The sequence below is a fragment of the Rutilus rutilus genome, assembly GCF_951802725.1.
Source record: "Rutilus rutilus genome assembly, chromosome: 21".
Taxonomy (NCBI): Eukaryota; Metazoa; Chordata; class Actinopteri; order Cypriniformes; family Leuciscidae; genus Rutilus; species Rutilus rutilus.
Window position 1 is genome coordinate 31,998,448 of NC_140226.1, and position 17,425 is coordinate 32,015,872.

A 17,425-nucleotide genomic window follows, 5' to 3' on the forward strand; every position below is an offset into this window, starting at 1 on the left:
CTGTAAAAGTGGCTGCTGTTTGTTTGTGTCTCTCTGTGACTGACGTCTGTCTACAACTCTGCATAGCCTTACGGAAAACACTGATGGAGTGTGATGTCTGCGCGAGCAGGTGTGTGGAGGTATGGAAATACATGTTGACAGGACATCAGTGCATTCAGACCGAATGCGATGATTGGACGAACATTTTTTGGTCCAGAGACTTCCACAGAAGATAAATGTACATGTTTTAATATTTAGACTCCTTCTTTTATTGATTTCTATCAGGATGTGAAGAGAGTTTCAACCAGTATAACAAAAAGTGTTAATAAAACAAATTCCCTATACTTTAATCTCAGTCGCCAAGGTCAGTCCAGGGTCTAAGGAATTAATTTCAGTTTATTTATTTTTTCTAACCTGCAGCCTGGGATAACACATTCTTATCAGTGCTTAACCAGTCGTGGGCTGAAGCCAGTGCTCTCTGCGATACAATCTAGTGATATTTTTCTTTGCAGTAGTATTCTAAGAAATGATTTCCTGAAATGCTTTTGTTCTAATTCTCTAAGAAACCTGTTCCATATGGAAGACTCAATGAGAGGGTACAACATCATCTGGTTCCCTGAATTGCCATCACCATGGCAACCTGATGCACATCCGTATGACATCACAGCCCACTCAGTCAATCTAGCAGGGACAGAATGTGATTTGAGAGAACACTGTGTGTGTGAGCACATGCAGTCTACAAGAGCCTTTGACCCATTTTATATATATATCTATATATATCTATATATATATAGATAGATAGATAGATAGATAGATAGATAGATAGATAGATAGATAGATAGATAGATAGATAGATAGATAATATACAAAATTATAGTCAGAAAAATGTTTTATATATATATATATATTTTTTTTTTATGAGACAACATATTTTAAATCCCCAAAAAGTTTGTATGTGTTTGTTTGTTGAGTGCCATATTTGATCCATCAGGCTTTTATGGCTCATACTATAAGAGAATATGGAGCTTGCAGAACCTGATTTCACCAAGTGCAACATGTTCCTGGTCAACATCTTAAAAAAATGTTTAGGTGAGGTCATATGAATTCGTACGAATTAGCCACCTCGTAAAATTTGTACGAATTGCCTTGAGATCGGGTTGGTATAACAGATGTGGGAGGCAAAACATATAATATAATGATGATCACACGTGCATTTTACCTGTTTGAATTGTCTTTATTCATTAAAACTGCTGCAAAAGATCTCCTTACGGCACCGTGACACTTATATTTACTTTGTTTTTTCTTTTTTTTACATTCCAGATTTCACAGCTAAAAGACACGTGCTCCATGGCCTGAGGGGGGACATTTTTAACAATGATTCTAAAAGGTATTTTACTTGTTAAAGAATGATAAGCTGTCAATCAAACAACAGAAGGCACGTAGTAGATTGTGTACAGCAGGGTTTTGATCATGTTGACCATTTCTAGCCTTAGTAATTTGCATATCAAATATGATACAGTAGGCTTTATAGGATCCCCTTGTGGTTAAATCAAGCTTTTAATGTTGTTTATGTCTCTATGTGGTGTTTTTAATGTGCTTTAAGACGAACCATGTGCAAATTCATAAGTCAACACCATTGCTGAGTATTTTTTCTTTAAAACTGCAGTGATCTAAAGACAGTCTCAAAAACACGGTTTGAGATCGCTGGTGTTTCTGATGTCACAAACTACCTTGTAACCAATCAGATCAATGCGCCGGCGGGCTTTAGCATATCATTAACTAGCATCATTAACCGCAAACTAGCAGGAGAGTCTCCAGAAATGCCAGGTTATCCCGGTATACACTTGATATGAAAAATCGGGTAGATTTAGCAATATAGCGGGTGTATGATGTATATTACAAGGCTTTGATGAACTATATGCCTTTCTCCACTGATGTTCTGAGTTGTTCAAAGCATTTCTGAGGATACTGATTTTTAAAAGGCAGACTGAGATGGAGAACATTAGCAACACATCATTAGCTGTTTGAGTCAAGCAAAAGGCTAGTCATATTAATTACGGTTATGTGTCCGACGTTGTAAAGAGCGATACCATTGTGCAGCGTTTACCTCAGTAAGTTGCCCGACCGAGTGGATAACTGAGCTGGTGTGAGTGAGTGGAGGCGGGGGAAATTTGCATATTAATGGTTCTGCGTATACTAAATGAAGCAACCCAGCAAGCAATAGCCGCCATTTCACCGTCTCGGTTAACTATAGACCCGATATAGTCCGGCTATGAGTAACCCACTTCTAGCCAAAATAACCTTGAATTTGGTTACATGTCGTTTTTGCTAAAATAGCTTGTGAGATGAATGATATTCCATCATATAAGCAAAGTCAGCAGTGATTACAGGTGTTTGGTTTTTATTTATTTGACATGTTCTATGCGTAGCATGTGCGTCTATTCTTGGGCGATGGTTAGATGTCTATACAATTTTCACTGACAGCCCAAATTTTGCCTTGTTTTAGCCTAGACGTCAGAGCTGTGTTTGGACGGCTATTAGACGTCTTTTAAACGCAAAATTGCTTGCTGGGAAGGCTGTAGAGTTACATTGAAGCTATTTTAAGGCATTAAGAATTTTTTTTTTTTTAAGAAACAAAAACATTTAAATATGTCATTTTGGTGATCAAAGATGAGTTTTAAGGGATACAATTATTGACTACAGGGGGACCATAAAACATTATAACTATGTGAAACTAAATTTGAACTTTATCAGGTTATCTCTGTCTATTTCGTAATTTTGGAATATTTGACATATAGGCAGATCAAACTTGGCACTTTCTCTCTTGCACATGTGTCTATTGCAGCATGTAGTGATGACATGCTTGTGTCAGTGTCCGTAAGCAGGGTGGATCCGTTCATAAAATCTGGGAAGATGTGAGATAATTGAGCAGCCTGAATGAAACGCTTCTTCTGCCTCTGTCAGGTCTCTGCGCAGAACCATCATCTCGTGACGCAGGCAGTTTCACACACATCCTGCCAGCTGGTAACAGTGCGGCCCATCCAACAATTCATTTCCTGAACCCTGTGATGGTCTTCCTCTTGGCAGTATCGTTTCCCCTCTTCCAGTCATCTCTATTTCTAGAGATTCTGTCACCCACATTGATCTTGAATATGTGCTGCTGGTCAGCGTCGAACACGCCGTCAAGACCACGTACAGACACTGTGTTGTTGTTGGAATGACAACCGCATTTAAATGCAAGACCGAATCCCCTAAATTATCATTCCGAGTGTGTGCAGAACAGTCACTAAAATTCAACTACATTCTTATGAGTGGACGACTACCTCAATAACTCAATACAGAATACAGGAGTAAAGGTCCTTGCACACTGAGTCCGAAATTTTCGCATGTGTTTTTTCGTATTTGTGAATATTCGTGATTCGGTGGCTCTAAATTGTCAAAACACCATTCAAAATGCTTGCTACGGTGATTGACATAACGTGAGGTCGTATTTATTTTTTAACGTGTGAAAATTTCGGATGCGAATTTCGGACTCATTGTGCAAGGGCCTTTACTCCAAAATATTCATTTTCATTGTGACCCCTCTTTTTGAGCACAGATGTGAAACACTATCCAAACTCAAATGGTTATAATTCTTGAATGCTTTGGAATGCAGACCCAAGGTTGGTCTCTTTTTAAAGCTACACTGTGTAGGATTTTCTCCCATCTAGCGGTGAAATTGTTAATGACTATAGTACCAACTGAATATTACTTTCTAGCCCCTCCCATTCCGAGGGCGTTTTAACTCCTACTGTGGCCGTATTATTTCAAATCTGCCGGCAGTCGCGAGTAATCTCCCCCTCGCATTCGTCACGGTGCCACTAGGCGTCAATGGAAACACGTCAATTTCGCAAAAACTCCCATTTATCGCAAAAAAGTTTTTACGCTCGCATGAGGTGGTTTTTCAGGCAATTCGAAAAAGAAATATTTTGCAAAACTGCAATGGAAACAGTTTTTGCGCATTTACAGTCACCTGACTTAGAAGGCGCAGAATACGAGACAGAGCTCTTTATTGAATTCATAAAAGACAAAAGATTGACAGAAATACTGGATTCCAAACCTCAAAGAAATGCCACAATCAAGACCTCGGAGCAGATATGAGGGAGAAAAACCCAGAAACACCTCATATGTGCCGCTCACAGACACAGTATGGGTCTTTCCTTGCCATTAATGCTTGGATAACACGCCTACGTTTCCTTCCATTAATAATAATAATGTCCAGTGTGGTACGTGGCTGTGATATATATATATATAAACTTACCAACGTCCGTTGCCATGATTTTTGGAATGACTTATCGCGAGAGGAAAAAATGACGTTTTAGTCGCATAACATCGGTTAATGGAAACGGCGTCATTTCGCAATAGTTTTTTATCGATATTTTGAAAAAATCGCAAAAGTTTGCGCGAATCTTTAATGGAAACGAGGCTACTGAGTGTAAAAACGCAAAAGGCGAAGCTTGAATTTCCAGGTATGTCCCTCTTTGGCTGATGTGTTTTCAAGATGGAGGCACAACATGGCTGCCGCCATTCGAGCGACTCTCGTATGTATTCTAAATGGCAGATTCTACGCTTACGAGAATACTTGATTAGTTGGTAGAAGTAATTACACATTAATGAGCACATATCATTTTGAAAGAACAAAGTGTTTTTTGCTAAGAATCAACTTAAGAAATTACAGTGTAGCTTTAAAGAAGACACTCAAAAATGAAAGTGTAAAACAGTTTATTAGACGTTTAAGTTTACTCTATAACAAATGCACTTTATATAAAATATAGTTTTACTCTAAAATTGCTATGAAATCAAAGTAATATGTCTAACCAAGTTGATATCACAAGAATTTAGGTTCCTGTAAGATTTTGTTTAGGTGCTATACCAAAAATAGCCAACGGGTGTCATCCACATTCCATTGAATTTTTTTGATGCATTCTCCTGTAACAAATTAATAAAATTCTGTCACAATATCACTTCTATCACAAAACAGTCAGTCAAATATGGAACCTTGAGTCTCAGACCTTTCTGACGATATGTGTTTTGTCAAAATAAAAAATAACAAATGTATTTTAAAATATTTCGTAATACGAAACATGACACGGCCACTAGGGGGAGGAGCCTGCTAAAAAAGGATTACATTGTATATGTAAATGAACAGTGTAGTGTGTAGGCTACTGTTTCTCTATTTTGCATCGAGATATTATTTTTCACTAAAGTCGGTTGACACATATTATTTTTGACATGAAAACTAAAAATGGTATCTTTGCATTTTTGTATCCCTGCTCACAGACCGGTGTTGTTTTAGTATCATAGAGATTATAGTTTTATATATATATATTGAATTTGTTTTTATTTGTGTATTTTCCATTTTCATTTTATTTAAAGTTTTAGTAGTTTTGTTGTGTATTTTTGTATTATTCATTTTATTTATGCAGTAGCTTATATATAGTTTTAGTTATTTTAGTGCATTAAACAAAATGAATATGAGAAATTATGTGTCATTTTTATGATCTATCTATCTATCTATCTATCTATCTATCTATCTATCTATCTATCTATCTATCTATCTATCTATCTATCTATCTATCTATCTATCTATCTATCTATCTATCTATCTATCTATCTATCTATCTATCTATCTATCTATCTATCTATCCTCCCTGTCTGTATGTAATTCTTTAAAACAAACAAACAACAAATAATAAAAAAAATTTTTATGCTTGAATAATAAAAAAAAAAACAACATTAACAACAATGTCCATCATTGTCATAACATAATGCAATAATAAAATAATACAAAAGGATCCATTCCTACGATGACGTAGCACGACACCGGAAGCACTGGAGATTGAGCCGGAAACTTTAAGTGACAGGAGCTCAATGTGACATTTCGGAGCGGTTATTTCTTAGCTGTTATAGAAGAATAAGAATGTTTCTCACTACTGTGAACCGTGAGTACATCTATAATCATATAATATCTGCAAGACCTCATTGTCTGCACAATAATGTGTGTATACTGCAGAACAGACGCGTCGTGTAGCGGCTAATACTGTAACTAGCCAGCAGTTTCACCTATAGATGTATAAATGTGCGCATTTGTGTGTCCCAGTTCAAATATATGCCATAAATACTTGTTTTTAGATGTTATTTAGTGATGATCTGTTTATAAACAAACATACATACACATATGTCCCATTACATTTGATCATATTGTTAGTTGCTAATGCTAATTATGTTTGGTTTCTGTTTGTTTATTTCTCAATCTAGTTGCCAAGAGCAAATCGAAGTGAGTATCCCTCATCCTCATTGCAGTCTGATTACATACTGAAACTGTGTGAGCACTTTATGCTTTACTCTTATGCAGAATATACTGCTGCCATGCTGTACTGTGTGAAAAAGCTATTTTTTCCCTCATATCTCCTTAAATTTGAGGTAAAAATATCATAAATGTATCAGACTTCAAACAGAGATCATGCAGTATAATGCATTTCACTGTCCAGCACATGTATATGTTCTGTTGTTGAACGTTTAACACATTCATTTGTAAATTTTAGTCTGGTTAAATGCTTGATTTAAAGTGAGTTTTGAGATCCGGCTTGGTTTGATGTCCTGTTTTATGACAGACACACTGAAGTCAGTGCTTTGTTCCACCTGTGGTCTTGAATGTTCTTGTGTTTCAGGACGCTGCTGGTTCAGATGATGAGCGCGGCTGGCACGGGTTACTGTTTTAACACAAAGAGGGGCCGATTGAGGGACAAGCTGGTTTTGCGAAAGCATGACCCCATAGGTGAGGTGAACCATCAGTTTGACTTCATATAGATCCTGTTTTCATTTGAGGAACACAAACTAAGTGGCTCAAAATTATATATTGTGCTTTATGTCAACGTTATTGCAATGGTAGAACATGATCTGATTTTCAAGGACCCCAACAATTATGATAATTTTGAAAAGGACCCTGTTGCAAAGTATAAAGGCAGCTATAGCCTATATGTTCATGTGAAAACACCCGTACTGCGTAAGGAAATATTATGTACTGTATCTTATAAACTAAAATACATGATTGGCTTTTTACATTGTCATTGAGCTAAAGCCACATAATTTCACATATATTCTGGAAAATTCAGTTTGTTTTAAATTATTCACTTTGTTAGACTTATATACGGTGGACGAGAGGTGCAAAACAAATCACAATTACAAAAACAAAATAACAATTCAGAAAACACAACGACAATTCAGAACACACAACGACAATTCATACAAAACGGAAAAGGTAGGTATATTTTGAGAATGACGTACTTATCACTGATTGGATGAGACACCTGTCAATCAAGAAATTTGTGATCAACAAATTTGTGTTTTCTGAATTGTCGTTTTGTTTTTTCTGAATGTTTATTTTGTTTTCTGAATTGTTATTTTGATTTTAGACTTGCCATTGTGTTTATAATTTGTTGTTTTGTTTTTGGATTTGTTATTTTGTTTTTGTAATTGTGATTTGTTTTGCACCTCTCGGCCACCGTACTTATACAGTACTGTGCAAAAGTCTTAGGCATGTTAGTATTTTTACCCACAAAAAAAAAGAAGAAGTTTTTAAGGCGGTTATTTATATATTTTCCTGCAGTGTGTGTGTGTGTGTGTGTGTGTCAGTTGGAAATATCAGTTTACATTTCCAAACATTTCTTTTGCCATTAATTGTAATAATCCAGTGAGATTTGTGTATGCACAAGGAGTCTGACGACAGCCGGTATGATCTGATCTCACCATCATCGAGTCCGTCTGTGATTACATGAAGAAACAGAAGAAACCGAGACAGACTAAATCCAGAAGAACTGCGGGAACGTCTCCGAGACGCTTGAAGAAACCTTCCTGCAAAGCTACAGTGCTGTGAAAAGTACTGGCACTTGTGTTAAAATACTGTGAAGTGAGAATGCTTTCAAAAACAAAATCACAAATTGAATTTATTTATGATTTAACTTCTATTAACTAATTCAAATCAATATTTGGTGTAACGACCCTTTGCGTTTAAAACGGCTTTTGTCCAGGACAGGTACACTTGCGCATAGTTTTTCAGGGAGCTTTGTTTCTTCAAGCATCTCGTAGATGTTCCCGCAGTTCTTCTGGAATTTAGTCTGTCTCAGTTTCTTCATGTAATCACAGACGGACTCGATGATGGTGAGATCAGATCATACCGGCTGTTGACAGACTCCTTGTGCATACACAAATCTCACTGGATTATTACAATTAAAGGCAAAAAGAATGTTTGGAAATGTGAACTGATATTTCCTACAGACACACTATAGCAAAAGATAGAAATAACTGACTTAAAACCATTTTTGGGGTGGGGATATTAACATGCCTAAGACTTTTGCACAGTACTGTATATATATATATATCAAATATCATTCCATAGCCATTTTAATATTGCCCTAACCCCCCAGTGAACGAGATAAACTCACAGATACAACAGATATGCAAACTATTCCTGAACATATGTACATCCCAAGGAAGAAGAGATAAACACTTAGAAATAAGTATTGGTAACACTTTACATTAAGGTTTCATTAGTTGTTAACATTAGGCATCTACTTTAGTTTATTTACAGTTCAGTAAAAACTCTTGGAATAGTTTTAGCACATTAGTGAAAATGGTCTTGATGGACTCGATCCGCTATGGCTGGTGTTGATCATGGACTTGTTTCTGCTAATAGATACTCAGACACACTGCTGTGAGCATGCCAGATGTGCTGCTGCTGATGATGATGATGATGATGATGCAGAAATAGAGTAGCCTGGAAATCCAGACCCAAATCTGAAATATGTGTGTGTGTGTTCACGTTAGCTAATGTATTAACTAAATGTTAACAAATGAGACCTTATTGTAAAGTGTTACCTAAAGATTTTTCCATACACTTGTTTGTCATGGCCTATTTTTTCCCTTAGGATTATCTATAGAATAATTGTGATCCCATAATGTGATTTCTGTCTTTTCAGCGCTTGTTACATATTTCAGTTAATGTGTTTTTCTTTTCTCTTCATTGCTCTCCACAGTGAACAAACATGTTCTGTTCTTTGAGAAGAGGAAGATACGCTCTCTTTAAAAAAAAAAAAAAAAAATGGGAGAAACTTGTGATACAGACACTGAGAAAAAGGACTTTTAAAGTGTTACTGGTCACAGTGTGGTGGTGATCAACTACGACAGAAGAGCCGGCATCACTGCAGCCGTGGATAACCGGTGTAATGAGACCAGAAACAGGATGATGTGTTGTTAAGACCATTACAAGAAGTCCATTATGTTCACTTCTTTTGTTTCCTTCTTTTTCTACCAAGGCAAAGTTGACCCTACAGCAAACAATGAAACCTCCTACTCAATGACAGATCGCTTTAGGCTGGAATAATTAGCCAGCAAAATTTTATTTTGTAGAAGGGAAAAAAGAGAGATCTGTGTACATAATTGTTACCACAAAAATAACAATAATTGAAACACACGAAACCGCCTGTGCTGTTTGTGCTTTCCTACGCATATAGACATTTTCACTATGACAACTGTTCTTATCTTCAATGATGCTTTCTGAGAATTGTTTTACTCTCGATTACAACAAACAGAGCGTTACTTAAATTCCTGAACTTTCTCTTTCGAGATGAACTTACTCTTGCTTTGAACAAAACTTTGACCAATATATAAATCTCTTAATAGTGAATTGTGAGAAGTATGGAAGCTTGTTTCCGCCACTGAATAAAAAAATTAAAAAAGGTAATTGCACAAAATAATCTCACAATTCTGACACTTTTTTTTTTCTCAGAATTGTGTGAAATAAACTCGCAATTCTAAGAAAAAGAAAAAAAAAGTCAGAATTGTGAGATTATATAATCACCCAGGCTAGGAAATGACATCATCAAGAACTCTCCAGTACTTGGTATTGTTTATTATACACAGTAATACTGTGGACACTGTGCACAGGTTAATTTTTTTTTTTTTTTGTGGTGTGTCACCTTCAGAATAGTTCAGTTGGCAGATCCTTCTGAAATGGGAAAGATGTTTGAGTGCCGACCGTCTGCACAGACACTGCTGCGACGAGGTTGGCTCTCCTGGCCATCTCTTCCAGCGGCATTGTGGGATATTGCGCCATGTAGAAAGCCAGGGCACCAATGAAGCTGTCTCCTGCTCCCTGTTGAGAGTATTTTTAGTTCAGTTTGTGCCATTAATGCCCATAATGCAGCTGAACAGAAGAACCATACTAAACATGACAGCAGGGGGTGCCGTCATACTTTTCAATGCGAGTGCGTGAGTCCAAAGGTTGTAACTTTGCACACAAATCTGGGGAACAAATGACTAAATAAATATTTAACCATCAATTGATCCTGACAGTATTTAATGATGATGATGACATGACTTTAATTCCCCGTTGAGTCATTTGTGTTTGCCGTTGTGCAAGGCATGGTGAGTAAGTGTGTAGATGCCGACTTGGGCACAGGTCACCGGGGTCAGTGTGAAACAACACGCATGCTTCAAGCTTTTCTTGACCGCTGTCATGCCTCAGAGTCTTGTGAAGCTCTTCTGTTATGAGACATGCAGCGTGACATTTGTGTTCTGCAACTTTTGTTTTCTCTCCCTCTTAGTAATTTCACTGTAATCAGTATTTTGGGGAGGAATCTGTCAACAACACGTCAAATCATATCTAACCTCAAACGCAAAAAAGTACAACATTTTGAGGCATTTATGCTAATTAAAAAAAACTTCATACTGTTCATATAATATGTGTTGGATTCAGTATATATCTATCCCTCAGCTACACTACCAGTCAAAAGTTTGGAATTATATATATATATATACACACACAGGTGAAACTCGAAAAATTTGAATATCGTGCAAAAGTTTGTGTATTTCAGTAATTCAAATTAAAAGGTGAAACTAATATATTTAGTATATATATATAACTATATACATATGCATGACTATACTTATCAGAGGGCTGACATTTCTGTTTTTAAAATCCTTTGTTTTATTGATTTCATGCAATCAAATTTTCTGAGATTTTGAATTTGGGGTTTTCATAAGCTGTAAGCCATAATCATCAGAATTAGAACTTTTGCACGATATTCTAATTTTTCGAGTTTCACCTGTGTATATATATATATATATATATATATATATATATATTATTCCAAACTTTTGACTGGTAGTGTAGCAGAGGGATAGATATATACTGAATCCAACAAACATATTATATGAACAGTATGATTTTTTTTTTACGTTTTTTTTAATAAGCATTAATGCCTCAAAATGTTGTACTTTTTTGAGTTTGAGGTTAAATATGATTTGACATATATATATATATATATATATATACAGTGCAATGCATAAGTGAATACACCCATGCTAAAGTTGACTAAAAAGAGGAATAAAAAATCATCTTTTGGAAATTGAACTTAATGCCTTAATTAAAAAAAATTAGGAAAAATCCAACCTTTAAGGACACCAATTTTCTTTGTGAATGAATAATGTATCGTAAATAAATAAATGTTCTTCCTTAAAATACAGGGTGCATAAGTGAGTACACCCCTATGTTAAATTCCCATAGAGGCAGGCAGATTTTTATTTTTAAGTATTTAAAAAAAAAAAATTTTTTAGGATACTATGCATCCTGATAAAGTTCCCTTGGCCTTTGGAATTAAAATAGCCTCACATCATCACATAGCCTTCACCATACCTAGAGATTGGCATGGGGTACTTTCCATAAGATCATCTCTCAATGCTAATCAAACTAGCTTTTAGGCTAACTGAAATAAAACCATGCCAATCTCTAGGTATGGTGAAGGCTATGTGATGATGTGGGGCTATTTTAATTCCAAAGGCCAAGGGAACTTTATCAGGATGCATAGTTTTCTAAAAAAAAAATAAAAAAAAATACTTAAAAATAAAAATCTGCCTGCCTCTATGGGAATTTAACATTTATTTTTTATTCCTCTTTTTAGTCAACTTTAGCATGGGTGTTTTCACTTATGCATTGCACTGTATATAATATATATATCGTTTTTATAAATGTTGAAAGAAGTCTCTTATGTCAAAGCTAAAAAGCCAAAGCTGCATTTGTTTAAACAAAAATACATTGAAAACAGTAATATTGTGAAATATTATAATTTAAAATAACAGTTTCCCCGTCAGCGTTTAAAAAGAGAAGTTGCCAGTTAGCGTCAAATTTTTTTTTAAACAAAATTTTCATGTCTCAGAATATTTAGATGTATGAATATCTGAACATGCAATATATCAAAAGAATTTTTTTTTTTTCATTTTGTTTTTTCATTTTATTCTTTTCTTAATGCATTCTTGAATGTGGGTAATGTATTCCTGTGATGGCTTCATTTTCAGCAAGCATTAGTCCAGTCTTAAGTGTCCAATTATCCATCAGAAATCACTATATGTTGACACTAATTTGCCTTGGTGAGCATAAGAGACTTCTTTCAAAAACATAAAACAAAATTAACATCCTAAACTTTTGATCACACACACACACACACACACACACACACACACACACACATTTTCCAAAGATCATTAATTTTCCGAGTTATCGTTACTGCACACTAAGACCCACTTTTCCATCTCCACTTTATTTAATTATATATATTTATAAATGTGATAAGGACATTGGCATGTTTCTCTGTGCCTGCGGGGGGTAGACCGGGATCTGGGGGGAGGGGTAATGGCGGGTGTTGAGTTTATGATGGGAAAGCACAGAGGAATGCAGTGATGTACTCAGATTTAACCGCAGATCTCCCTGTCACTGGTTCTCACAAGTCTACCAGATTACTCATCTCAACGGCTCTAAACCATCGATCGCTATTGCACACCTCTGACTGTCCCTTCAGTCTCCTCCATATCCACAGCTGTCTAAACTCCCCTACTGATTGATGACTGGATGAAGTGATCTGTGCAGACAAGAATTCATTTCAAAATGATCACAGTCCACCTTTGCACAGTTAGACCATCTGCAGTTAGACATATGGTGTGGTCATGAGAACATTTCTGGAAAAGATTCTCTTGAGATTTCGGTAATGTCTCCACGTCGTCCACCTTCCGTCTGCCTCTGTTGCTCTAATAAGATTCGTGCAGCAAGGAATGTGACACGCAGAAATAAAGACAATCGTTATTTTATTGCTGGAGGTTGCTATTGTTAGTCATATGGTGCATTCAAGTCCTCCTGAGAAGTTTGTATTTACAAGTTTTAAAGTCGTGTTTACAATGTTCAAGTCACTTTTGTCGGAGCAAGATGGCGGTGTACCTTCTCTTAATTAACTAACACAAAAATACAGCAAGGTTTTTAACTCTACTTCTAGAAAATAAAGAACAAAGATTGTGCATCAGATGTGTTAAAGCTACACTGTGTACTTTTTTAAGTTGATTCTTAGCAAAAAACACTTTGTTCTTTCAAAATGATATGTGCTCATTCATGTGTAATTACTTCTACCAACTAATCAAGTATTTTTGTAAGTGTAGAATCTGCCATTTAGGATACATACGAGAGTCGCTCGAATGGCGGCAGCCATGTTGTGCCTCCATCTTGAAAATACATGTGCCAAAGAGGGACATACCTGGAAATTCAAGCTTCGCCTTTTGCGTTTTTACACTCAGTAGCCTCGTTTCCATTAAAGATTCGCGCAAAACTTTTGCGATTTTTTTTCTAAATATCGATAAAAAACGATTGCGTAATGACGGCGTTTCCATTAACCGATGTTATGCGACTAAAACGTCATTTTTTCCTCTCGCGATAAGTCATTCCAAAAATCATGCAACGGACGTTGGTAAGTTTATATATATATATATATATCACAGCCACGTACCGCACTGGACATTATTATTATTAATTGAAGGAAACGTAGGCGTGTTATCCAAGCATTAATGGCAAGGAAAGACCCATACTGTGTCTGTGAGCGGCACATATGAGGTGTTTCTGGGTTTTTCTCCCTCATATCTGCTCCGAGGTCTTGATTGTGGCATTTCTTTGAGGTTTGGAATCCAGTATTTCTGTCAATCTTTTGTCTTTTATGAATTCAATAAAGAGCTCTGTCTCGTATTCCGCGCCTTCTAAGTCAGGTAAATGCGCAAAAACTGTTTCCATTGCAGTTTTGCGAAATATTTCTTTTTCGAATTGCCTGAAAAACCACCTCATGCGAGCGTAAAAACTTTTTTGCGATAGATGGGAGTTTTTGTGAAATTGACGTGTTTCCATTGACGCCTAGTGGCACCGTGACGAATGCGAGGGGGAGATTACTCGCGACTGCCGGCAGATTTGAAATAATACGGCCACCGTAGGAGTTAAAACGCCCTCGGAATGGGAGGGGCTAGAAAGTAATATTCAGTTGGTAGTCATATACAATTTCACTGCTAGATGGGAGAAAATCCTACACAGTGTAGCTTTAAGTATTTTATGAAGCCACTGTAAACTTTGTTTTATATTGTATTGGTATATTACAATGCTATTATATTTTGTGTTGCAATTAGCTTATGTTGTTGTAAAAAAAAAAAAAAGCTTGACAATGTCACTGCTAAATACCTATTAATATTGTGGTATTCTGCCACTGCCTCAACTCATAAACATCAGGGCTTAAAGGAAATCCTGAGCTTCCCACTCGTATTTATGACCATTTGGTGGTGCATTCAATGTGAAAATACGATATTTCCGTCATTTCTGATTGTCCTTATTGCAACTTGCGTAAAAAAAAAAAAAAAAAAAAAAACCTCAGCTTTCCTAAATTAATGTTAACCACAGACCTTTAGTCTGCCATTCTAAAAACCTGTAAGAAATTAGAGAACCCAGTGCGAATTAGACTTGGGTTGGCCTTCAAATTATCATAATGAATGAATCCATTGCCAAAAAAGATGGCATTTTATTGACAAAGAATTTTGCATTTTATTTTATTTCTCTCTAATTTGTGTCACCAACTGCTAATGAAAATGAAAACTTTCAGTCATTTCCAAATATCGTCGGTGTGAATACCCCGTATGTTAATAAAAAAAGTGGTGTGAAAAAAATAAAACTACATAGACACCATGATGTGTTTACCATGCTGAATTGGGCACAAAGAGTATATCTCCCAATTCTGCATTAAAATGATCATCCTTGACTTTTAAAAAGTCAGCTTTGGTCTTCACAGGCTGCATGGTTAGCCTTCAAAAGTGAGAATGACTTCTGACAACAGTTGACTGAAGCATGATGTATCTGTAGTGACACCAGTAGCTTCCAAACAGTCCCAGATAGAGCCGTCTGTCAGTCATATGACAAAACTATTAGATGTGGTCAGTCAAAGACCGAAGTCTATTTTACATTACGGTTCTCTGAAAACTTTGAAGATGCAGGACAAATCGCGTTCTCCAAAAAAGTAAAGTTTCTCCAGAACTTCTGTACCACAGCGTTATGTATGTCACGAAATAAACATGAAATGCATAGAAAACATGAAATAATTTGACTTCTGACGTATTTCCAAGTGAAAACATATTGAGAAAAAATGTAATCTTGATTTTATCCAATTGGATTTATTCAGTAGATGATGAAAAGAGGGTCCTATGGGAACCATGTGGTTAAAGGGGAGGGGTTTGAAAAAGAAGAGGAATTGGTGACTTCATCCGAAAAGTAAAGTAGTTTCAGTGAGGATAACAAAGACAAAAAATGTTCATTGAAATAATGTGCACAAATTAATTGTGGACAATTAAAGGATTAGTTCACTTTTAAAAAAAAATTTGCTGATAATTTACTCACCCCGATGCCATCCAAGATATCCATGTCTTTCTTTCTTCAGTCGAAAAGAAATTAAGGCTTTTGAGGAAAACATTCCAGGATTTTTCTCCATATAATGGACTTCAATGGAAGGTTCAAATGTCCGTCTCAATGCAGCTTCAAAGTCTCTACACGATCCCAGCCGAGAAATAAGGGTTTTATCTAGCTAAACGATCTGTCATTTTCAAAAAAAAATTTATAAATATATACTTTTTAACCACAAATGCCTGTCGTGAACCATCTCTGAGATGCACCACGTATTGCGTCATCACGTTGGAAAGGTCACGCGTCACGTCATCTATCTAAGTTATTTGTCTGTACTCCAGTTCAAAAAGGTAGGGAAGGGTGAAAAACTCCCTCTCATTTTCTCCTCCAAAATCATCCGAAATCTTTGTTTTAATTTATTTTATTTTATTTATTTTTCTTGACCTTTCCAACATGATGACATAATACGTGGCCCATCTCAGAGATGGTACAAGACGGGCATTTGTGGTTAAAAAGTATATATATATATATATATATATATATATATAATTGTATTTTTTTAAATGACCGATTGTTTTGCTAGATAAGACCCTTTATTTCTCGACTGGGATCGTGTTGAGACTTTGAAGCTGCATTGAGACTGACATTTGAACCTTCTTTGAACATTGGAATAGTTGGTTGCCATTGAAGTCCATTCTGTGTAGAAAAATCCTGAAATGTTTTCCTCAAAAACCTTAATTTCTTTTCGACTGAAGAAAGAAAGACATGGATAACTTGGATGACATCGGGGTGAGTAAATTATCAACAAAATTTTTTTTGGAAAATGAACTCATCCTTTAATACAGTAACATGTGTCAAGGAAATGAATAGGATTCATTTTGAATGCATGTTGAAGTCTGACAATGTGATACTGAACTAATATCTACAGTAATTTGGTGCTAGTTCAAGATTATGGCCATTGGAGTAAAAGCTTGGGAAAACATGATGGTCATCACAGTTGGAACAATATTTGTATCACAACACTTTACACCTGCAGTGTTGCGGTATAATAATTTAAAAGGCTATAAAAGCAATGAAAGGAGTGGATGACTCAAGATGGCATTCAATGCCAAAGATCATACTGAGAGAATGAACACAGATTCAAAACTTAAGGAGAGCCCAACAACATGTTGTTCTGTTGCTGTTGAAAAACCATAAGGATTTCCCAAATGTTGGTGTATCATAAAGTGTTGGATGGTACAGTACAAGCTTTAGAGTTTGTTGACGGTCAAATCTCGAATCTTTTTAGAAACCCACTTGTGGGTCTGAGTGGTCATCTTGTGTCACCAAAGCACATGTTGCTAGGACATGGTTCCTCTCAAAAAGAATGGCTGCTGTCCAAGCGGCTCAGTGTGGGTTCTTCTTTGTGGGTTTCATTTACAGTCTCTTGGTGTGACGACACCAATGTCGGTTGGAGGCATTCAGTGCTTTCCGGTAAATACTCACCACTGTCTCCTGTAAAGATCCCTGTGGTGGGTCCTCTATGTCTCTTTTCATGGAGGTGAAGTCTGGCTGATTGTGATTGTCTGAAACAACTACAAGCCTTTATTGTCTGGTTTTGGAATTGGGTTGACATCCAAATGTAAGAGCACAGGCCACCCACAGTCCATGCTGTAGGGTCTC

General features: G+C 36.2%; 2 protein-coding genes across 3 annotated transcripts in view; one reads left to right on the forward strand and one right to left on the reverse strand.

Moving 5' to 3' along the window:
• The first annotated feature begins 5,835 nt into the window (after window positions 1-5,835).
• mrpl33 (mitochondrial ribosomal protein L33) lies at window positions 5,836-10,358 on the forward strand. Its single transcript, XM_084392491.1, has 5 exons — window positions 5,836-5,960; window positions 6,277-6,295; window positions 6,690-6,796; window positions 9,054-9,705; window positions 9,856-10,358. The coding sequence occupies exons 1-4, from the start codon at window positions 5,939-5,941 to the stop codon at window positions 9,101-9,103; spliced, it is 198 nt and encodes a 65-aa protein (XP_084248617.1). The 5' UTR covers window positions 5,836-5,938; the 3' UTR covers window positions 9,104-9,705; window positions 9,856-10,358.
• rbks (ribokinase) overlaps window positions 9,382-17,425 on the reverse strand; it is a 39,426-nt gene continuing 31,382 nt past the window's right edge. For both annotated transcript variants that reach the window (XM_084392490.1, XM_084392489.1), the window contains exon 9: window positions 9,382-10,171. In XM_084392490.1, coding sequence (XP_084248616.1) covers window positions 9,998-10,171 — 174 coding nt within the window. In that variant the 3' untranslated portion in view covers window positions 9,382-9,997. The remainder of the gene's footprint in view (window positions 10,172-17,425) is intronic.